The sequence below is a fragment of the Rhinichthys klamathensis genome, unplaced genomic scaffold (genome assembly GCF_029890125.1).
Source record: "Rhinichthys klamathensis goyatoka isolate OS25496 unplaced genomic scaffold, OSU_Roscu_1.1 h1tg000182l_1, whole genome shotgun sequence".
Taxonomy (NCBI): Eukaryota; Metazoa; Chordata; class Actinopteri; order Cypriniformes; family Leuciscidae; genus Rhinichthys; species Rhinichthys klamathensis.
This window is the reverse complement of record NW_026606710.1, coordinates 119486-144713: the sequence shown is the minus strand read 5'-3', so window position 1 is coordinate 144713 and position 25228 is coordinate 119486. Positions and strand designations below refer to the sequence as shown.

Genomic DNA, 25228 nt, shown 5'->3' with positions numbered 1-25228 from the left:
TATCCAAAAACCAGTAGGCCAATGTTATATATTTTGTTTAGTTGATTACTTACAATATCCCAAATGTTTCCAACTATTGTAAAATGTGAGAAACAAGGAAACGGGACGTTTGCGATTTTAACCAAGGAAACAGGGCGTGTGAGCAGGGGTGAGGGAGTTGCCAGTCATTGACGTCATATCCGCGTTACCCTCGGTTTCCGCTCGTACTGCCATAGTAACCATGGCGACAGACGTGGACAACTGGGTTAGCCTAGCGGCGCGCTCACGCTGTTGTTGTTTTGTTCAAACATTATGGACCATGGCAAGCAGACTTTGAGACAAAAAGAGGACTAAAACGAGGATCAATATCTTTCGAGATGCCGAGAGCTCCACGTCCGCGACTAACTTCGACTTGACAGAGACGCTACAGACAAAACCATAGGTTATGCACGGGTTAATTTTTACATTTTTGGGATATTTTGCGTCCATAACTTTCAGACTAGTACTAAAGCAAACATCCAAAATACACATACGGTTTTATTACGGTATATTGCATTTTATTAATTTGCATCTAGATTTCAATAATCATACATGTATTTAAAGAGTTTTTTCTCCACTTCAGTATCACACACACACACCAAACTTAACAGATTTATTCCTGTATATATTCTGAAGGTTTTTACTGAGGGGTTTGTTTGTTCAATGTTCATATAATCATTTGCCTGATTTTATTACTAAAAACATGGTAATAATGTTTTTTCTTCTTCACTTCAGCACCACTTAAACTAAACTTTACAGATTTATTCCAATTTAATTCTGAAGGTTTTTACTGAGGGGTTTGTTCATACATCATTTGTCTGATTTTATACCCTATTTGGTAACACTTTATTTTAAGGTGCTTGTAATAAGCAGTAATTAACAGTTAATAAGACACTTATAAGACCTTATAAGATGCATATAAGCATTAACTAATTATAATAAATAAATAAAATTAAATACATTTCTCAAGTATCAATACATTGCACTTTTAGAACAGCCGAACAAACATAAATGGTAACACAAACTCCCAGTCCCTTAAAAATGTACCTTCCCAAGAGGGAGTAGTTTCCCTGATCTCTTCAGGGCCTGGACCTTTAATTAACCCTTATATGAAGTAGTTAATGCTTATATGCTTCTTATATGCATCTTATATGTATCTTATAAGGTCTTATAAGTGTCTTATTAACTGTTAATTACTGCTTATTACAAGCACCTTAAAATAAAGTGTTACCCAATATTTTATTACTAAAAACAAGGTAAAAAAAATTCTGCCATATCTTTACATTTTTTTAATAAGTAATAAGTAAATAAATAAAGTTTTTTTCTCCACTTCAGCAACACTTACACACACAAAACTTTACAGTTTTATTCCTATAGTATCGAGCCTATATTCTGATTGTTTTGACTGAGGGTTTGGTCATATATAACTTGCCTGATTTTATTTATTTATACTTCATTCATAAAGACGTGGTGAAAATATATATATTTTTCTGGCTGTTGATAGTATTTTCTGATTTATAGAGTGATAAAAAGAAAAATCCCAAATGTAATTCATTTTGGTGCCACTCATGCTGCAAAACTTCCCATTTAAAGAAAACTGATGCACTTAAAGTGAGTGAATCCTTTTTTTTTACCTCTTTTTTAAAGAAATGGTGTATGATGACGTGTTCTCTGTGTGGGAGACCATCTGGGCCGCCCGTTACGCCTCCTCCGAGCACTTTGTGCTCTTCATCGCGCTGGCGTTGGTCGAGCTGTACCGAGACATTATCCTGGAGAACAACATGGATTTCACAGACATCATCAAGTTCTTTAACGGTGAGCTGACTATTAAACGTCTATCAAACGCAGTGATGCAAAATCCCACAATAGCGGAAATTCTTCCACCTATTTTTATGCAAATTTTGGGTTAAAACCGCAGGATGGAAATGCCAAGATGCGTATAACTTCTAAAAATGGGTATAAAAATGTATGAATGATAATTTTTTGTATCCAAAAAGAAGATAAACTACGATTGAAACATTTACCAAATAAATGCCTCTTTATAAATGCCGACTTTGTGATCAGAGGATGCGATTGGACAACGAGTAACCAGTGGACCAATCGCGTCGCAGCATCTTAAAGGGATAGTTCACTTTGAAATTAATTTTTGGTATGTTTTAGCTTACCTCAAGGGCATCCGAGATGTAGGTGTCTTTGTTTCCGCAGTAGTTTCAATTTTGATATTTTTAGGTCAAACCGTTCTTGTCTGTCAGTCAAATAGTGCAGGTCTATGGTCACCACCTCAAAGAGCAGCACAGAGAAGTCCAAATTAAACATGATTTAATGACTCGTTAATGTAAGTACACATTGATGGATGGCCTAAGACACGAAACGAGCGGTTTGTGTGAGAAAACGAACAGTATTTATATCGTTTTTACCTCTTGTAACCACAGCCACGTCCAAGTGATCTGAGGGCGCCGGCGCTTCGGTCTTTTCCGGAAAGCGCCGGAAGTGATCTCTCGCGCGTGTACGTCACTCATTGTTTACACAGAACAGAGATTGTAGGTAAGACGGCTAATTAAAATGGTACTAATTTGCGCTTATCCGGGATGTTTAAACCGTCGTAAATGAAAACAAAAAAAATAAAACAATTGTATGAGTGACGTACACGCGCGAGAGATCACTTCTGGCGCTTGCCGGAAAAAACGGAAACGCCGGCGCCCTCAGATCACTTGGACGTGGCTGTGGTTACAAGAGGTAAAAACAATATAAATACTGCGGAAACAAAGACACCTACATCTTGGATGCCCTTGAGGTAAGCTAAACCATACCAAAAATTAATTTCAAGGTGAACTATTCCCTTTAAATGTTGGTTTGATCATTCTGAAATGCCAAAGTCTGTCATCTGAATGTATAATTTTACTAGGGCTGTCACTTTTGTGAAAAAATCGATTTGAGACATAAGTGTTCATTGAATTGATTGTAAAATCGATGCTCCATGTCTAAAGACGTTTCCATTTTCAACACCAAATATAGGCAAATCCACGGACAACTAACAGGCATTAGGACGAGCGTAAAGAGGGCGCTTGAGACGCACAAGTCAGCAATATTCCTGATGATTTATTGGCGTGAAGTTTCAGCACAATGACAAACAGGAGCGCAACATTCAGGGATTGAGATTAACTCCCTCGACCCGCCAAATGCGGGTATAAATGAACTTTGGCGGGAAACGCTGTCAAATCACGAGCCAGTTTGTTGTGTTTCTATGTTTACTCACTTTGCTGGGGAAGTTCGTGTAAGCCAAATCTGCGCGGATTTAGCGCAAATACGCAACTCGTGATCCTCATGATATATTAAATACAGCGTATCGCACAGAATCTGCTCATTTCTGGCTTACTTGAACACACACGTCACTACGCAACAAATAACGGCGCGCTTGTTCACTTCCATTGAAGTAATAGCGAATATTAAAAAGCATTTAGTTAACAGAGAAGACATTGTTATTCTCCAGCATCCTACATGTTCTGTGTCCTGTATTGATCTGTCCACCTAAAACACATTTTTGGGTACAAAAAAAAAAGGCGATTCCCCATTTTCATTTTCGATACTTGTGTTGGTTGGTCCGATCGATTGTGCAATCGATTTTCGAACGTAAAGTGACAGCCCTAATAATTACCTCCCAGAAGCGTATCGCACGATTGCGTTCACAAACATCAGCATCCGAACGCCAGATAACATGAGGTCACGATTAACTATTTCGTTCCCTTGATTTGCTATATCGTGTGCAGACTGAGGGATTGAGGGAACGAATTAGTATATTGTGCACACATTGTACTTTTTTTTTTCTTGCATGTCATATGCGGGTCATTTATGATGTATGAAAAATAGCCACAGTGGCTTTTGCACCAAAATACCTGTGACTATTTTGGTGCAAAAGCCACTGTGGCTATTTTTCATACATCATAAATGACCCGCATATGACATGCAAGAAAAAAAAAGTGCGCACAATATACTAAGTCGCGCAAGTTTTTTTAATTGCACATCCGAGGCATTTATTTGATAAATGTGTTTCAATCGTAGTTTATGCGCAATCCTCTTCTTGGATAAAAAAAATTCATACATTTTTATACACATTTTTAGTTATGCGCATCTTGGCATTTCCATTTCCAAACACGTGGGATTGAAACTCCTTCTCCAATGTTTATTGCGATATTCCAATTTTGTGCGCATGTTAAACTCCCAACTTTGGATGGAAACATAGCTAACGCCATGCTGTTGATCATTATGTCTTCATCTAGAAATGGCTGAACATCATGATGTCCCGAAGCTGCTGGTCATGGCCCGAGACCTGGTGCACAAGGTCCAGATCCTGATTGAGAACAAGTGAACAACTTCCTTCTCATTCTGCCTACCATCATCCATCTAAAGACGCAATGTGTCTGTTTTTGGCCATTATGAGAAAACAAAACCCTCAGCTACAGTAAATGCCAAACCAGTGTTTTCATCTGCCCCGATTTCATCAATATAAAGAGTATAAATATTGAAATAGGAAGGTGTGGCGGGATATATCAGTGTTTTTTAAATACCCAATAGCCCATTTGAATGGAAAAAATTAAAAAGAAACTTTTTAATGCCCTATACATAAAGTTTATTTAGTCAGATTAGCACTAACATGTCATTGGACTCGAAGCTAAAGACATAAACTACAATTTATTTTGATTTTATGGGGTCTGTAAAAGTAAATATGACTAGAATATATATCAGAGATTAAGAGAGATATTTAAAAAAAACAATGTAGGATACTTGGAGAATAGTTTTATACAAAATTGTGGATATAAACAAATGGCTATGAATTGAAATATATAAACATGATTATGAATGGCAGTGATGTGTGACTCAGATTTTCTAAAAGCACAAAGTATTAAAAATAATGCTGTATATTTATTTATTTTTTAAATGTGTGAAAATTAGACACTCATTATTGCAGAGATGTTAAGCGTACTTCATCACGACACGATATTTGCACGGAAAAATTGACGGCACCTTCTGTCAGGTTTATGGGGATGAACGTGAATTATTGTAATTTTCAGCAGGGTGAAAATCAGCTCATATTTGACCTCTAAATACAAAGAAAAAAATAAGAAATTAAATTTGCATTCTACTTTAGGAGCATTGGGATTATAGTATATTTGCAAAAAAAATATATAGTAAATCATTATTGTAATACATTTTTATTTAAATTGGCAAAAAGGCTGTACGATAAATATAAATACTTGATGTATAAATCTAAATCATAATTCTTTATATAGTCACATTACAGTAATGAAAAAGAAATTATACAGGGATGCACCGATATGAACATTTTGGCCGATACCGATAATTCTTTATATTTGAAAGCCGATAACCGATATATTTGCCGATAAATCTAAATCCAATGTTTTATATCAGCCTGATTACCAAAATAAAAGTCTCACCTTTAAATCCACGTCCCAAACACACAATTATACTGTTCCAATTATAATTTTATGTAGCCGATATTATGACAGACTTGCGCTGCACGTGTTGCACTAAACTGTATTTAATCCATTATTTATTGGCCAAATTTTCTTATTGGAAAGAAAATTATAACATTAAAAATTAACACATATCGTCCGATACCGATATGATAGCCGATATATCGTGCATCCCTAAAATTATACAATAAACACAAAGGAAAAACTAATAAATTAAATTTGCATTCTTTCAAGAGCATTAAGATTTTTGCCTATTTACCAAACTATAGTAAATCATTATTGTAATATTTTTATTTTTATTTTGAGCGAGCCAAAAATGCTGATCTAAATCATAAATGTATATTGCAGTAATGAAGATTTTATTTAGTAAAATGGTCTTAAAAACAGGCTGAATTTTCTTTATGCAAAAAAATAAATAATAATTTCTTTTGATTTTGGGGTAAAATGTGACCACGTTCACTCATTAAGCATCAGGTCAGCATCATTAAGCCCCCCCCCCCCAGCATCTTCGTCACTCAGATAATCAGTTGTGCTGCTACACAATGGCGAACCTCACTCAGTGAACCAACTCTACTGTAAAAACAACCGATATTTTCATTTATATTGATCTTTTTGCCTTAAGTTTCTCTGTTCAGGGACGTGAGTGGTGGGCGCTTGTCATGAAGTTCATGTTTATCTGAGACCGTATATGCCATATAGATGCGCGCGTGTGTGTGTGTGTGTACAGATGTGCTCTACTACCAGCAGCCGAACTTTTTGTATGGTGTCCCAAACTTTTAGCACTTGTTAGATTTGATGTGATTGTAGTAACCTGCTAAAACACGTGTAATCCAGAGCGACTGGATGAAGTGCCAGTGTCATCAACACTAATTCCCCTCCATCTTATTCTCTCTTTATCATCCATCTCTGTATGTATTACCGTTTAATGCCCTGTAACATTAGCTTACATTGAATGATGCTGTATGTAGCTCACAATATAACAATATCTACAAATGTTGGACGTGTGAATTGTAAAAACTTCAACTGATCAATGTATTTGGCTCACAGCCTCAGTGACACGAACTACAGACAACATTAGACACAAAAAGATTTGTTGAAATTGTATTGGAAACCTATATATTTTTATTGTACTCAGTGAAACTATATCGTATATTGTCAGAACTGCGTGCTGCATATGATATAATCTGTATTATAATATTTAATAAATGTATGTGTTGACTGTTTTTCGTGATGGATCATTCTTAATGCGGGTGGGAAAATATAAACATACATAAGTGCCTTCTGTACAGACAATATTAGAAACATTTACAATATACAACATTTAATAACCAACCTATAATGAAATGATGAGCATGATACAAATGAAATACTAATGCATAACATCACAAAATAAATCTTCAATATTGACCTTCAGCACTTTCCTATTTTTATTAACCATTTTTATTCATTTATTATTTTTCTGAAGAATGAAATGGTTCTACTTTTTCAGTAAATATTGACCTTCAGCACTTTCACACTTTTATTAAATATTTTTTCATTTTATTTATTTGTTATTTTTCGGAAGAATTAAATTGTTCTACTTCTTCAGTAAATATTTACCTTCAGCACTTTCCTATATTCTGTTTAATTTATTATTTTTCGGAAGAATTAAATTGTTCTACTACTTCAGTAAATACTGACCGTTAGGACTTCCCTATTTTTATTAACTATATTCCATTTTATTTATTTATTGTTTTTCTGATTAATTAAATTTTTCTACTTCCAGTAAATATTTACCTTCAGCACTTTCCTATTTTAATTACCTATTTTTAATAACTATTTTTTATTTTATTAACTATTTTTCGGAAGAATTAAATTGTTCTACTAGTTCAGTAAATATGGACCTTCAGCACTTTCCTATTTTTAGTAACTATTTTCTATTTTATTTATTATTTTTTTAAATTGACCATCAGCACTTTCCTATTTTTATTAACTTTTTATTTATTTATTCTCTGAAGAATGAAATTGTTCCACATCTTCAGTAAATATGGACCTTCAGCACTTTCCTATTTTTATTAACTATTTTGACGTTTTAAAAGATGACTCATTCTGTTATTGATTAGCAGAAAAGAAAGTGTAAAACTCCAATATTACAGATATTTCTGTAATAATATTTCGTCATATTTATATATATATATATATATATATATATATATATATATATATATATATATATATATAAAAATGTGCATATTTATTTTTTTCAAACATTAAATCAACCGAGTCCCGTTTTGTCCTTGAAGACTTTTATTACGCGGCGGTTGAAATGACGTCATCGCCGCGCGCCACGCGAGACCACGTGGTATCGTTCGGCAAAGTCAAGAGAGATTGCGGAATAAACAGCGAGATCTCCTCTGACAGACGACATTGAACCCGTGAACCGTGTGGTCTCATTGGGATAAGAAGATGAACAGTGTCGGCGAGGGCTGCACGGAGCTCAAGCGCGAGTATGATCAGTGTTTTAACCGCTGGTTTGCCGAGAAATTCCTAAAAGGAGACCGCAGCGCAGATCCATGCAGCGAACTATTCCACAAATACCACACGTGTGTTCAGGTACATATACGTGCATGTGAACAGTTATATATGTGATTGTGAATCAGCCCTCGGAGGTGAGAAAACACTTGCGACTGTATCAAAACCGAGTGAGCTTCCTATAAATCAGCTGTCAATCACTGATGCTCTGGTGTGTGTGTGTGTGTGTGTGTGTGTGTGTGTGTGTGTTTACAGAAAGCCATCAAGGAGAAGGACATCCCTATAGAAGGTGTGGAGTTCATGGGCCCAAACAGAGAGAAACCAGACAGCTGATGGCCTGATGTTCACATGAACGCGTTTTATTCTTTGCTTTACATGAACGAGGACAGATTGTGTTGCATCAGACACAAAGACTGCATCGCTGACTCTGATGGACACATATTTTTGAGACTGTACATTGCTTGTTAAATTATTGAATAGGGATTATTTGAGCATGTTTGAGCTGTCAGCATCACTGAGGCTTTTTAAACATGCAAGGAAATGCATGTGTGCATTAAAATGAAACCAGTTGTGTTTGGTTTGCAGACTGTCTTTAATGTGCCTCAGAAAATATGTTTGTTAATGTGAAACAATGCATGTGCATTATTTTTTTTACTTTCATTATTATTTTAAACGCAAGCCAACAATTATTTCACTTCTGTCCTTAAGGCCATTTTGTTTTAGGAGGGGGGGGGAGTGTAATTAAATACGTCCTTAAGTGAGGTAAATTCATAAGAGTATTCTGCTTGTATTAATCCAGGACAATCCAATAAAATATGTTTGACAGATAAAAATAATTAAAGAATATACATGGATTTCAGGTAGTGATGCATCATGGGAGAAACGAAGCGTTGATTCAAGGGAAAAAATATTCAGTTTCGAAGCTTTTGAAACTGTAAATGCAACAAAAACATGAATAGAAGCGCGATTTACACACGAATCGCAATTTTTTAATCAAAGTGTAATTATTAATATCGTTAAATATGAAAAGTCTGTATAATATGTGTTGTTTTATTACTGTAGTCTTGTTTTTGTTTTATGGAGAGCTTGGTTCAGGCCAATAAGAGATCGACTAATTAAATGTCTACAGTACACATTTATATAACTGATTAGATGAGAATCCATAAATCATATAGACACGGATCCATAGAGATCGATCAATAACCGTCGAAACTAAGCATCGTTTACTGGAATCACGTGACTCAGTTTGATCAATATGCGATCTGAATCAATCACTGGTTCAAAATATGATTCGCAAATGTTTTTCGAAGCTTCAGAAAGAAACGCGCCCATCAAAAAGTAAAGAATAAACCATATTTGCACGGATCCATGGTTTCAGAGAGACCAATAACCGTTAAAAATGTCGAAACAGTTATCAATACTGGAATCACGTGACTTTGGTAGTTTGATTGAAACGCGCTCTGAATCAATCACTGATTCGAAACATCTGATTCGCAAACAGAAAGACCAGTAAAATAACAAGTTATCATCAATTTTAACTATTAACAGAGCCCGTCTAACGGACATTCTCTGCTATTAACAAATAATAAATGTATTTTAACATGTACACCCATTCACTCTTATTCGTACGTGGTAAATGTTTATTGTATTAAATTATTCAGCTTATATTTTACATTCAACACGAAATTTGACTAGAAAGTATAATAGTTTGCATCACTGGATATAACTGTTGATCGTTTATTATTTATTTATATAGTAAAACAGCTATTTAAATCTTACCTCGCATTCGCACTCTTTCACCGTCAAACACTGAAGCCGAGCTGAAATTCGCGCGGTTTCTATGAAGAGTGACGGGGAAACTAAGCCCCGCCTTCTTTGATTTAATTGGCCATCCCTCATTTTTTTTACGTTAATGAGCTCAGTTTTTATTTATTTGATTATTTATTAAAGGTTTATTCCAACAAAATATACATGTAACATTTCGAAATATACAAACTTTTCTCATATAATGCTCTAAAGAATTCCATAACATTTTTAACATCAGGTATTGATTGTATATAATGAACTGAGGATAACTTTCATATTCAAAGATATTAAAGAAAAATATATTCACATATTAGGGAGGAAGAAAACAAAACAAATAAAAGGTAACATAAAAGGGTATAGGTGTATGCTCAAAATAAAAAAAGAGGAATTTAATTCTTTGTAAATTAACATGTTTTCTCTATGTTAGTGTAACTTCTAACACTTTGACATTAACAAATCCGTGATGTACAGAATCCAACACATTGTGTTATTTATTGAAACCTAATTAAATCTGTGGTGTCATATCAGTACACTAATGGAACATATCTATTGGGACTAATTAAAAAAGTGTGATTGTGTTAATTAATTAGCCTGTAATGGGCTTCACTTGTGATCATTTGGTACTAACCCTTGAAATTAAAATGATTAACGTTTTTCTGTACAAATGGCTCAGATAAGACAAAGAACATTTTACGTTTTAAATTAGCAATTTCTCAATAAATTGAAATATTGAGAGCTCAGCATAATTAATAAAATATTAACTGCTATAGAAAACCCCGTAACAGACAACTAAAGATGAAATTTAATTAATGCTCATTTTAACATTTACTGACAATGCCTGTTAACATTGATGCATCATTTTAATTAATTCATTATTTTAAAGTATTACTGATAATTCAATGACTTGATTTTTAACTCCAAATTTCCTGTTTTTCCATTATCTGTTATGGTTTCCGTTATTCCTGCAAAACGGCGGTGTGTAAAAATGACTCGCGATACATTGTGGGAGTAAATTTGACTTGATGCTTTAATTGAAAAAAAAAAAAAAATTATGCATACAGTCATCACATAATACAAAACAAACCGAAAAGAGGAAAAAAAAAAATCACATAGGGGGAAATTCCAGAAAGAAACATTTTAAAAATTCCAGCCTTTTATTCAAATCATAAAAAAGTCATGTTTATGAAATAGACCAGATTAATCACAAACAGCACGTCTTTAATATCGCCTCATGTCAATCACAAAGGACAAAACGGGTTATTCATCACAACCGCATCTGTTCTGAAAACACACACGCATTATCATCCACATGAGCATTTACATATTCGCATGAACTGAACGGTGAATAAGGCCATTCGGGTTCCTAAAATGGAATGTAAATTACAAAATTGAGAAAGGAAAAGAGGGGGTGACGGCCGAGAAAAGGAGCTGGCGCTCATCGATAGTGGCGTGGCGGCGGGCTGTGATGCTGGAGGGGGGGGCGGCGGGAGGGCGGGCTATGGCGGGTCATGTGACGCGGTGGCGATCGGTACCGGGGGGGCGGAGACCCTCTGCTCTGGTACGCGGGCGAGTAGCGTCCGCGAGACCTGGACCGGGAACGCGAGCGACCCCAGCTTGTGCCTCGCTCCTCCATGACTCTGATGTAGGCCGTCTCTCCCTGCACAACAAACAAGATGGACTGTAAATCAGGGCCCATATTCATAAAGAATCTCAATGCAAAGAGTAGCTCCTAGTGACAAAATTCTAAGAAAATTCTTAGAAATGTGGGCGTTTATACTTAAAATTAAAGAAAAAATCCTAGTACAGAAAAAAGTAATTCAGAAAGTATCTTAACCCTTAAAAGAGGTCTTAAGGTCAAAATTGTTAGGAGAACGGACGAGGACTTTTAAGAGGCTTAAGAGTTTCTTTAGCAGAGGAGAAATGGCAGAAAGACCAAGAGGGAGAAGAAATGTGATGCAGACGATGGATGACAGTGAGTTAATAAGACGCTATAGATTGACACCCGGCCCGAATTTTCCTTTAAGGATGGCCTTGTGTTCATCCACTAACTCGGCTAACAGTAAACACTGTTCCTCTGTCCAGTCTGGCTTTCTCGTCCTTGGTTTTGATTCCATGTTTGTTACATTAAAACCAACATTGAAACCACCACTTAAATAGACATGCCAGCAATCAGTGTAATTGGAAAGAGTGGAACAATTCTAAGCCAATCAAATACCTTATACAGGAAATTAACAGCATGGTAAATAAAAAAAAAGGATTTATATACACATATATAATGTGTGTGTGTGTGAGAGAGAATGGTCAAATAGGAAGAAATACGCATGTAATTTCAAAGTGAAGGCTTAGATTTAGACCCTATACTTAAAATCACTCTTTTTTTCCTTCTTGGACAACCAACCAATCACAGTCTTCAAAAGATTGTCACACACATAGCAACGGGGTCAGCCCCGCCTGCTTACTAAGATGAAAGTTTTTGTCTTTTCCTTACTCAGAGTTGCTCTCAGATCGGTCCCGAATCGCTCTTAAGCTAAGACTCCTACATAAAAGTTTTTAAGTTAAATTAAAAGTTTTCTGAGAGGATTCTTAGAATCTGTATGAATACGGGCCCAGGGGTATTATCGCTAACTAAAACTGGAGCTGTTAACGTTGTTTATATGCAGTGTTGTGGGTTACAGGTTACAAGTAACTCGAGGTACGTAATCAGATTACTTTTTTCAAGTAACTAGTAAAGTAACTTTTCAATTTACAGAGTTACTTTTTTTTGTGATCAACTTTTTTTTGTATTTAGAAATAGAAAATTAAAAAAAAATCCACTCAAACAAACAGACAGGGAAGGAAGGGGGAGCAACAGACATTATCAAAAATTAATAACAATATGAAAGAAAAAATATAATTCCCTTATATAATCCAATATTTTGGAAGAAAAACATTGCCATGCATCCATGGTACTAGGTTTAGCCTTGTTAATTCGTGCTGTTGTACATTCACAAGTCACTATTTTGTGGAGGCTATGAATCCAATATGTTTTTGCACACATGTGTGGAGTAATCCAGTTCTGTATTATTGTCTTCTAAACCCAGCAAACAACATTATTTTTTGCAATGAACTTATAAAGGAGTCAGAATCATCATTGAGAAGACATAAACCTGGATTAGACATGTAATCAATTTGTTATAAGGAGGACAAAACCAAGTTTACATTATCCCATATGTTGACAACAATTGGACACTCCCAAAACATAGGAAGAACTGAGTTACTTTTTTCAAAGAAGTAATGCAAGTTACTTTGCTTTCCCATGACTGACAGCTTTTCTGTCCCCATGCTGAGAAAAATCGTGAGTAAATGCAGAGGTGTTGTATTTGAAAATGATGTTTATTGTAGTTCTGGACTAAATGTGAGCATGTATTTACTCGTCTCACGTGCACAAAAAAAGATTCAGTATTCCTCAAAATGAATAAAATCAGTGAAATGCAAAACAGAATATTAAGCAAACCTCCAATAATGTTAAATAAAACAAATATTATTATGCATTTAAATCTCACTTTATTGACCAATGTACTTACTGAACTTGTTTTTATTGGTGAAGTAAGAGTTAAACTTTCTTGCATCCTATTCATGGCAGCATCAGCTGAAAGGTTTGTTTGAGCGGCGCACCTTACAGACGTAAATTTGCATTTCCTTCAGCCTTATTATTAAAAATGTTGCCCCTTTACATTTGCCCAAAAATAAAACTTTTTTGTTATAAAAAAAAAAAGCCCAGCCCAAGTGAGTAACACAAAAGTGACTTTACTTTTCTTAAAAAGTAACTAAGTAACGCAATTAGTTACTTTTTAAGGGAGTAACGCAATATTGTAATGCATTTCTTTTCAAAGAAACTTTCCCCAACACTGTGTATGTGTCTATGTGGTGTTTTAATATGCTTTAAAGCAACACCAAGTAACTTTTCCTCTGCGGTCGCCCTACAGGTTGGAAGCGGAATTGTCCATTACCGCTGTCGTAAATAATTTAGCCTAGCGCAGCCTACTGTCGCACACACGCTCGCTGTTTATCCAGCGCCGGCTTTGGAATGAACGATGTCCACAGACAAGCTAGAGTATGTCGCATGATTCATGAAAGTATGATGCATTGCGACATCAGAAACGAAGAAAAACAAAATAATGACTATTGTAACGCTTGACGTAAAGCAAGTCAAATTTGTAGTTTTCTTATGTCTCATTAGAACTACAGAAACGCGACCCGATCTTGCAATTTTACATAGCGTGGTTATAGCAGATATAGGACCGCAAAGCAGAGGCAGAAGTGCCTTTCACCCTGTTACGACTTAATGAACCACTGAAACGAGTTTGGAAACATTATTTTAAGGTAAAAAATCTTACTTAGTGTTGCTTTAAGACACACCATGTGTAAGTTCATAAGTCGACAGCATTGCTGAGTATTTTCTGCTTAAAACTGCAGTGAACCAAAGACAGTCTCAAAAACACGGTTTGAAATCGCTGGTGTTTCTGACGTCACAAACGACCTTGTAACCAATCAGATCAACATGTGATCGTCGGGGGGCGAGATTTTGAAGTCCAAAAAAAATACACCCATCCATCATAAAAAAACAAAACTTGAGGGACGAACCGAACATGTCTGAATTTGCACACTCAATCAATGCACTTCTCATAGTGCACGTTTCCCAGACATCCCAACCTGCTAAAAGTAATTTCAGGGAGGTATTAGGCTTGCTACGGTAGTCGGTGTTACCGGTGTTCAGGCGCAACACCGGTTTCATCACTTGTCCACCGCGACACCGAGAAAAAAAAAAATATATCGAGGGCTTGGAGCCAGAGGGGCGTAAGTGGCTTTTGACCAACTTTACAGGAGAGACAAAACAAAATTTTGACCACACTTCAATCACCTGTATCATTAACCTTAAACCACAAACATTGCAACCACAGGCATACTTACATGAATGAGTATTTAAGTAAAAAATGTATGGCATATTAACACAATGAACATGTTCTAAAACATTTTAAAATAAAAAAATATGTCAAAAACGTCAGATACGCCTTTTTGGCACCAAACATTTCCAAGTCTTCTATGGACATATTGGGCGTATCTGCTGAACAATGCAGAAAATAATTGATAAAAAGGGGAATTGATTGAATAATTAACACTTGAATCACACTTGAACAAGTAATTATTTTTCATTTAACTCATTCATTATTTTTTTTATTTTTTTTTCACCTTTCCATTCTGGGCATCTGCTGAACACTACAGACTGTAATTAAAGTCACTGAACTTGCTAAACACACTTCTGATTGGCAATTCATGAGTTGTTCAATTGATTTCATTACAATTCTTTTTTTTTCAATACTCTATTCAATTGACAGTTCTCTCATGTTCTTTTTGCTTTTTAGTTCTTTTCCCTCACCTTCCTTCCTGGAACATGAATGCCATGTGAATTAATGTACCCTTGGCCAGAATTTCTTAACCTTTTACGTTGGTTTCTTTTCCAATTTTCAACATCTCTCTGTCTTTTTCTTCCTTTTTGTGGTGTGTTGGCATCCTCTTCCTGGCCACTTTCAACCCCTCCCTCCTAAACAGGCTCAATGTCTACTGTCTCAGTCCCTCGATCTTCTTCTGTCTCCATGTGTCCCTCATCAATTGCATGATCTGTGTCCCTGCCTGTCTCTCTTTCCCCATCTTCTGCTGTCTACATGTGTCCCTCATCTCTCTCCCTCATCTCATGCTGTGTCCCTAAATTATATAATTAATATTTATTAATATCCTACATGAATGCCCTGATACTAATAATTCGGGGTAAGGATTAGATAAGGTAATGTTCTAACTTATTTTCTATGCAAGTCAGAACTCACTTCCTCCATCTGTCTCCATGTGTCCCTCAAGTTGATCTCTCTTCCTCACCTCATGTGGCTGGTCATGATCATGTCCCTTAATGATTAACACATTAATATTTATTAATATAATATCCTACATGAGTGCCCTGAATCTATTAGTTCAAGGCTAGGGTAAAGTAGATTATGAGAAAGTTCAAAAGAATATTCTCTGTCAGAACACAGGCACAGTTAGCCAGATCAGACCAAACCAATGGGATTAACGTTAGCCATGCTAGGCTAGGCTAACAAGGTAAGGCTCTCAAGGCATGATTATGTCTTACTGTCATCACTCTTGTGAGGAAATGCATTCAAACAACTCTGACTCATCTTCAACTTCTTCAATATACACTCACCTAAAGGATTATTAGGAACACCATCCTAATACTGTGTTTGACCCCCTTTCGCCTTCAGAACTGCCTTAATTCTACGTGGCATTGATTCAACAAGGTGCTGAAAGCATTCTTTAGAAATGTTGGCCCATATTGATAGGATAGCATCTTGCAGTTGATGGAGATTTGTGGGATGCACATCCAGGGCACGAAGCTCCCGTTCCACCACATCCCAAAGATGCTCTATTGGAGATCTGGTGACTGTGGGGGCCATTTTAGTACAGTGAACTCATTGTCATGTTCAAGAAACCAATTTGAAATGATTCGAGCTTTGTGACATGGTGCATTATCCTGCTGGAAGTAGCCATCAGAGGATGGGTACATGGTGGCCATAAAGGGATGATCATGGTCAGAAACAATGCTCAGGTAGGCCGTGGCATTTAAACGATGCCCAATTGGCCCTAAGGGGCCTAAAGTGTGCCAAGAAAACATCCCCCACACCATTACACCACCACCACCAGCCTGCACAGTGGTAACAAGGCATGATGGATCCATGTTCTCATTCTGTTTACGCCAAATTCTGACTCTACAATCTGAATGTCTCAACAGAAATCGAGACTCATCAGACCAGGCAACATTTTTCCAGTCTTCAACTGTCCAATTTTGGTGAGATCTTGCAAATTGTAGCCTCTTTTTCCTATTTGTAGTGGAGATGAGTGGTACCCGGTGGGGTCTTCTGCTGTTGTAGCCCATCCGCCTCAAGGTTGTGCGTGTTGTGGCTTCACAAATGCTTTGCCTGCATACCTCGGTTGTAACAAGTAGTTATTTCAGTCAAAGTTGCTCTTCTATCAGCTTGAATCAGTCGGCCCATTCTCCTCTGACCTCTAGCATCAACAAGGCATTTTCGCCCACAGGACTGCCGCATACTGGATGTTTTTCCCTTTTCACACCATTCTTTGTAAACCCTAGAAATGGTTGTGCGTGAAAATCCCAGTAACTGAGCAGATTGTGAAATACTCAGACCGGCCCGTCTGGCACCAACAACCATGCCACGCTCAAAATTGCTTAAATCACCTTTCTTTCCCATTCTGACATTCAGTTTGGAGTTCAGGAGATTGTCTTGACCAGGACCACACCCCTAAATGCATTGAAGCAACTGCCATGTAATTGGTTGATTAGATAATTGCATTAATGAGAAATTGAACAGGTGTTCCTAATAATCCTTTAGGTGAGTGTAGGATTCATCAGTTTGTTTCATAATATTCATCAAAATCGTTTCTGCCTCAGACAGTTCCATGTCTGCAGTTGTGTCAGCCATTTTGAATGCAGTTTAAGGGCACCAACTACACTTACGCCCTTCTGGCTCTGAACAAAAATGTGGGTCCTACATGTATTTTTCAGAGCCAGAAGGGCGTAAGTGGACTTACGCCCTTCTGGCTCCAAACATTACTCACACTTTTGTGTTAGGTCTGTATTGTTTTGTTGCTTTATTCAATACAGTTTGATCTCAGATAGGTCTTTTTGGCACAACTAGATAGAGCTCATCAAGACCTTTAATTTGATATATAGAACTCATTTTCGCCCAAAATGCCACTTACGCCCCTCTGGTTCCAAGCCCTCGATATAGGCATATATTTATATATTTAACGCAATTACGCAGTATCCGTTTTTTTCTGTCACCCGTTGACTACCGTTGTATGATCACGCTCTTATTAATGTGAATGATATTAAGCGCGACAAGACTAAAGAGACCGCGCTGTCCTGCCTACACACACACACACGCGCGCCCGACCCACAGAAAAGACGCGCGTCAGTATCGAGTTCTCTCTCGGGCTTGAACAAACCATAACACACACAAATTATGCCAAAATGTCAGTTTTGTCGAGTGTCCTCATAAGAGCAGTCTTAAATGATTTAAATAAAGTCTTAAATTAACGTAGAGATTTTGAGAAAATGGGACGCGTGTCGATCGCGTCTCTGTCAGCAGCGGCTGGTCTTAAAGTGTCATTAAAGTTAAACAAAGAACAAAGGTAAGAGAGTAACGTTAAATGACTCACTCAGACCCGGAGCCAGGAGGATTATTACACCGGCAGCCTAATAATCATGAATGCACACTGCTATCTTTAACACATCTCCGGCGAACGGCTTCTTCACGCAAAAGTAAAACTCTTCATGAAGCGCAGTGAAATTCAGCGACCTATATGGCGTTTCCTGATGGATCGAGGTTGTTCGTTAACTTAATTTTATACATGCAACTCACGTAGCCATATGACACTGACAACGTGCTGACAGACAGGACCGAGCAGGTAATATTTAATATGAAACAAAGTCTCAACTTTCAAATTTGGTCAGTCAAAGAAAATTAAACAATAGGCCTACCGTTTTGTGGCTCTAATGTGTCGTGAGAGATTGCCTCAGTTAAAGACAAGTTCAAATCCACCGACGCTAATGTATATAAGTGAAAGTGAAGTGCACACTGCTGCACCAGCTTTTTATAAGCGATGTAAAAAAAATCGGTGTTCTCGTTTTCAAATGAGTGGCAATTCAGCGCACAATAACAAAACAGTGTTGCTCCGCACGAGCACCATTATGCATGCATGCCCGTGCAAACGCGCGCATTTTACATGTGCCTTTAAATTAGCGATTTAAAAGCCCCCGCCGGTGCTAGCGGTATTACCGGTGTTGTAACACGTCGATTAACCGGTGTGAAAAAATCCTCACCGTCACATCCCTAGGAGGTATCCCGAAGAGATAAAAGCCTGCCCAAAATAGCCGCGTTTCCATTACCCTTCTAATTGCGCAAATTGAAAGTGCGAATTGAAAATACGATTACGCACAATTGAAACACGTCAATTTCGCCCAAAAAAAGTTTTTACGCTCGCATGAGGAGATTTCAGGCAATCCGAAAAAGGAATATTTTGAAAAACTGTAATGGAAACAGTTTTTGCGCATTTACAGTCGCCTGACGTAGATGACGCGGTGTGTGTGGACAGAATACGAGACAGAGTTCTTTATTATATTCATAAAAGACAAAAGAATTACAGGAATACTGGATTCTAAACCTCAAAGAAATGCCACAATCAAGACCAAATGAGGGAGAAACACAGAGAAACTCCTCATATGAGCCGAAGAGTCTTTCCTTGCCATTAATGCTGGATAACACACACACACACGTCTCCTTCCATTAATAATAATAATGTCTAGTGCGGTGGCTCTGATATATATATAAACCTACCAACGCCCGTTGCCATGATTTTGGGAATGACTTAGAGGAAAAAATTACGTTTTAGTCGTGTAACATCGGTTAATGGAAACGCCGTCATTTTGCAATCGTTTTTTATCAATATTTTGAAAAAAAAAATCGCAAAAGTTTTGTGCAAATCTGTAATGGAAACACGCCTACTGACAATTGATTGTTTGATTTACCGAAACAGGCCAATCAGGATGCTCTCTGTCTTACATGCGCTTCATGAGGCACACACTCTCGCTCCCTCTCCCTCTCTGCCGTGCGCACGCTACACGGTTTGGAGCTCAGTCTCGCATGCGCACTCGCTCTAGATTCCGGGAGATTTTAACTAATTTGCGGGCATCAGGGAGCCTCTATCAATATGCGTGAGAGACTTTGGATTAGGGATGGCGAAAACTAAAAAAATTCTTGCCCGACCACCGAGCCTCATTAGCCGGTTGAAACCGGTTAACCGATTAGTTTCAAATATGCTACGCTATTAGAAATAACAGCCATTTCGAGCCGCGTCTCCAATTTCGCAACTCTGTCGCATCTCTCTGCTCACACACACACTATAATAGTCTCTGAGCGCTGTTCGTCACATTTCCTACCAGCTAGCATAGATGACACGGTAGGTTGGCTTTGGCGGGTGTCGCGTTTTCAGGTGATACATCATAGATGATGTGCTACTACTGTATTTAAGCACTGTATCACACAAGTTGCAACTTACATCTGTGTCATTCTTTTTGGTGAAATGGTCCCACACACTACTTTTCTTTGCACGCTTCCTCCTGTCGTCTGCCCTGGCTCTAACCTCGAGTGTTTTAGCCTGTAGCCTTTACCTTTCGCAAACCTTGTGAGGTTTTCGCAAACCAAATGTTTTTATTGGTTTATTAAGTACAAACAGGCGAGTTATGAAATATTGAGTGTGAGGGATTTGTTCACTTCACACAAAAATATCTTGGAATGAAATGGCTAACTGTAGTAGCGTTTAGTCCACTGTCTATAATAGCTTAATTTAGAGATACCGACAACTTTGATCGGTTAACGTTGATACGGTCAACCATCGGTCAACATCCCTACTTTGGATGTCTGGTTTCCTCACCTGGTGTGATCTGAACTCTGTGCTGTCCAGACGCCGCAGTGCGTACTCCATGTCCTCACGTCTGAGGAACTCAACCACGCCCTCGCCGTCACGCTGCACGTCAGCGAAACACACGTCTCCAGCCTCACGCATGTGGTCTTTGAGGTCCTGCCAGCTGCCAGTGGGAGGAAGACCTGCAGGAAAGGTTTTTATTATGTTCATCAACCCATCTACAAAACACTTCGAGAGTGCTGTAAACATTTGTGTATTATGCATGTAAACAAATTAAAGTCAAGCATTCACAATCCATTATGATTATCAGTAAATAAAAAGTATCACATTTCTATGGTTCTCAGAAGCAAAAGTCGTCACAGTTGGGTGAACTTATATAGTGTTTAGGTTTAGGAGTGGATGGCTGACTCATATTTTTGATTTTCCTTATATTCTGTGTGGTGGTCAGTTCACAGCAGTGACAGAAATCATCTTTTCCAATTAAATATTAGCAATGCTGAGGAAACGCAGAAGCTGCATTTAGATGCATTTACACTGTTTAATGCAGCGACACAGATGCGTTTAACCTGCACTGACACATGCATAAATAATGTTGTGAATAATTAGACATAAAGCGCTGAATATTTATATTTTGAAATAATTTAAAAAAAATTAAAAGATACTTTAAATTTGAAATTAAAACCGCCACTAGGAGACAGCGAGTCACTGTTAATGAGTCATTGACATTCAACCGATTCATTCAAACGGCTTATTCATTCAAAAACGACTCTTAATGAGTGAGTCATTGAATCATTCAATCAAGCGATTCGTTCATTCAGTAAGGAAATACAGGTGTTGCTCAGAGATGCAAAACTGTCCTGTGGTTTTGTTTGGAACTATTTTTGTTGTCGAATTAAGCAAAAACAGGAAATACTGTGTCTAAAATGCAAGTCACTTAATATTAACAACTTGTTTATTGAACTGTTGTATAAAATCAATATCACATTTGTAATCATGCTGATATTTAGAGAAAAAAACGGCACTCTTCGTGTGACATCCATTAAAGTCCCCCTGTGTTGAAAATCCAGCTTTTAATGTTGTTTATGTGTCTAATATGGTGTTTTTAATCTGCTTTAAGACAATCCATGTGTATGTTCATAAGTCGACAGCATTGCTGAGTATTTTCTGCTTAAAACTGCAGTGAACCAAAGACAGTCTCAAAAACACGGTTTGAAATCGCTGGTGTTTCTGACGTCACAAACGACCTTGTAACCAATCAGATCAACGAGTGATCGTCAACCAGTGGATCTCTGAGCTGAGTGAGTGAGTGAGTGGAGGCGGGGCTCATTTGCATATTCATAGAACCTTGTATACTAAATGAGGCAAGGGTGTCGAGTTACAATCAAGCTATTTTAAGGCATGAAGAATTTTTTGTCCTAAGAAAAAACATTTAAATATGTAATTTTGGTGATCAAAGAAGATTTAAGGGGTCAAATTATTGACTAGGGGGGACTCTAAAGGACATACAGAGGTATTTTTGCCCTTATCTTGAATATTGAGGGCATTATAAATGCATTTTAATAGAGTAAATCATGCAGTGAAAGCATGCACACTAAATGCACAAGCGCACTAGTCAAGACTACATAACGTAGTGTGTTTTTGTGAGGGACATACTTGATAATGTCAGATCGCACATCATTGAAACAACAATCACGATATTATTGTAGACGATATTTATCGCACACCCCTAAAGTCATGTTGATTTAAGTGAAGGTGCCACAGTCTCAAATCTGTTAACTCACCGGTTACAATAACACGAAACTCAGATCTACGTGTCGGGGGCCCAAACCTTCCCCGTGGCCCTCCTCCTCCTCCTCCTCCTCTTCCACCTTCTCCTCCTCCTGAAGGTCCACTAAATTTGGATCCGGAAGAACGAGGGTATTCCACACGCAGCTTACAGTCTCCAAAAGCATATCCATTCCTTCCAAAGACCGCATCCTCGGCATCCCTAGAGGAAGAGAGGAAAGTGCTCCTAATTTTCGTTCTACACTTGAAAAAGCCTCGTCCATGAGCTCTCTGAGGCCGTGCGACTCACCGTGGATCCTCAAATCGCACAAAGGCAAACGAGATGGTGCCTCTGTTGTTCTTCAGCTCAATATCCCGAATTTTTCCATATTTGTAGAAGAGATCCTCAATGTCCCTCTCCTGAACTTCCATGGGAAGGTTTCCCACGTAGATCCGTCCGTCCGACATGGCTTAAACCTCGCTGGACCTGCAGCCTTCGAGGAAAGAGAGCGTTTTTTTCCGGGTCAGGGTGTTTAAAACATCCAAACTCTAGTCCGTTCTTCTAAAAGCCACTATTTACAACTCTAAACTCTGGTGGAAGCAGTGCATGTCGAGCTCAAATAACCCAGCAGAGGACCTTCTCCAGGATCACAGTCTGAAAACTTAGAAACACAGGATTATCATTCAATATCAACATACATGAGGGTCAGATGAGGAACAAGGGACTGAATGATGCTTCCAATCGACCACAACACATTTGAATAACGTCTAAGCAGCACATGTGAGCATGATTTAAATGGTGATTTACATTTTTGTAGGGAAAATATCATCTCATTTTGACATAGAACACGTATTAGGCTACCATACGTTAAGCCAAGATCTAGAAAAACTATTTTTAAAATGTTATAAATCATTCAACACAAACATTGTAAAACATTTTGTAATGAGCAGGGCATTATGAATGACTCTGGTATTAGCTTATGGGCTTTGTAAAGAGAATAACTATACAAATATGTAAAAAAAAAAATTTATTAATAAAGGAGTATGTTCAATAAAGGAGTCAAATGCAAATGACTGGAGGAGCCATGACAGCTGCTAACAGTGCTAACATCTCTCATCTCTTCTAATGTTGTTAAATTGCCCACGCAATTTAAAATATAAACCTAGATTCGTTAATTTATACTAGTATATATAATAACCACTTAAATTAGGCATAAAATTGTCATATTTAAGTATTGTTTAGTAACAATACAACACAATGACATTAGCATACTAGCTGCTAGCTCCTTTGTTGAGACCAACTGCTCAGAGCAAAATGACAAAACACGAGCAAAAACCGAGGTCTGCATTTTCCTCATGCGCGAATGTGTTTAAAGATTAAATATAAGGGAAATTTATAGTTTGATTTACCTTAATAAATTGAAGCTCGTATTAAAAAACCGAGGATAAACAGGCGCACGCGCTTCCCCTCCCCGGATCAGGAAGTGAGAGAATCTAAATTGCGCCCCTTCAGGCGGAAACACGCAAGTGCAGGAAACCGCTGAAACCTGTGAGCGCGCAGCGACACACTGACAAAACACGAGCACATCCGTGTAGCAGGGATAAATAAATATATAAAGTATATAAATATAAAGTTATTATAATTAAAAATTCTATAAAATGTTATTATATAAGGTAAAATACTTTTTATAAATGTCATTAAAGTAACATAAAATAATATAACATTTTGTTATAGTTAAAATTAAATTAAATGTAATGATAGTTCAAATAAAATAAAATATTATATTAAAAAAAATGTCATTATAGCTTAAAGAAAATAAAAGCCAATACTAAAATAATGTTATTACAGTTAAAATAAAATACAAATGTTATTATAGGTATATAACTCAAATAAAAATATAAAATCTCATCAAAATGTCAAATGTCATTGGTCAAATAAAATAAAAGATATTATAGTTAAAAAAAAAAAAAAAAAAAAAATGTCATTAAAATGTCATATTACATATTTAAAATAAAATATTTTTTTAATTATAGCTTAAATAAAATAAAATAAAATGTTATTATGGTTAAAATAAAACATAAATAAATAAAATGTCATTATAGCTCAAATAAATAAAATAAAATGTTATTATAGTCTGGATAAAAAAAATATAGGCCTAATGTTATTATAGTTAATAAAATAAAATAAAATTCAGTTATTTAAAGTATATCATACACAATGTTTTGCAAAAATAAAATGCATAAAGAAACATAATATTTTTAATATCCCATTAAATCAAATTGTCCATGATAATTGACAATTCCATTTCATGGGTTATTATAACTAAAACTAAACCAGAAATAAGGCATTTTTGTAAAAAAAATAAATAAAGAAATAAAAAATCAACATTTCTCATTTTTATTTTTGTTGTAACATGCATGTCCTAAAATAACGAAAACTGAAATATATATAAATAATTATTGATTATTTCGAGGTTTCAACACAAGTCTAATGTTCACTGTCTGTCACAACCTTGACATGAGCGGGGTGTGTGTATTGACCACATCAGACGATTCATAAAACACTGATGAAACAACATCTTTTCATGGTTTTATTAAATCCCAAATGGGTGCGTGACCTTCCATTGCTCTCTATACTGACAGTTTATCATTTATAAACATCAAACCAATAGCAGAACAAAGAACTGAGAGGTTGTTCTCCGTCAACAGCAGAACCGGTTCACGAGCGCTATAGATGTCCATCAATTCCATTGAGCACTGTTATGTTATCTCTGTCTTTGGCCCGTGATTTCTGGGATCATTTAATGTGATAAAGCAATGCAACAAGGACTGATCAGGTATATATGGAAGCTTGTTTCCGAATGAAAAATAAAAAGGTAATTGCGACTTTTTTTCTCACAATTGCGAGTTTACATATCGCAATTCTGATTTTATTTCTCAGAATTGCTAGATATAAAGTCAGTATTGCGTGTTGTAAAGTCAGAATTGCGAGATATAAAGTCAGAATTGATTGATAAAGTCGCAATTGCGTGTTATAAAGTCAGAAATGCGAGATATAAAGTCAGAATTGTGAGATATAAATTCTGAGGGGGGGGGGGGGGGGG

General features: G+C 36.8%; 3 protein-coding genes across 3 annotated transcripts in view; 2 read left to right on the top strand and 1 right to left on the bottom strand.

The window, feature by feature from the left end:
- sgsm1b (small G protein signaling modulator 1b) overlaps window positions 1-4603 on the top strand; it is a 52105-nt gene extending 47502 nt beyond the window's left edge. Inside the window, exons 24-25 of the mRNA XM_056261413.1 lie at window positions 1666-1833; window positions 4296-4603. Of these exons, the coding sequence (XP_056117388.1) occupies window positions 1666-1833; window positions 4296-4384 (257 nt within the window). The 3' untranslated portion in view covers window positions 4385-4603. The remainder of the gene's footprint in view (window positions 1-1665; window positions 1834-4295) is intronic.
- Window positions 4604-7827: 3224 nt separating this feature from the next.
- Window positions 7828-8512, top strand: triap1 (TP53 regulated inhibitor of apoptosis 1). Its single transcript, XM_056261416.1, has 2 exons — window positions 7828-8102; window positions 8277-8512. Exons 1-2 carry the CDS (start codon window positions 7956-7958, stop codon window positions 8352-8354), a joined length of 225 nt encoding a protein of 74 aa, XP_056117391.1. The 5' UTR covers window positions 7828-7955; the 3' UTR covers window positions 8355-8512.
- A 2324-nt stretch (window positions 8513-10836) lies between these two features.
- Window positions 10837-23634, bottom strand: srsf9 (serine and arginine rich splicing factor 9). Its single transcript, XM_056261415.1, has 5 exons — window positions 23535-23634; window positions 22435-22786; window positions 22142-22347; window positions 20370-20542; window positions 10837-11484 (listed from the first exon to the last, which is right to left on the bottom strand). The coding sequence occupies exons 2-5, from the start codon at window positions 22590-22592 to the stop codon at window positions 11263-11265; spliced, it is 759 nt and encodes a 252-aa protein (XP_056117390.1). The 5' UTR covers window positions 22593-22786; window positions 23535-23634; the 3' UTR covers window positions 10837-11262.
- Between the last annotated feature and the right edge of the window lie 1594 nt (window positions 23635-25228).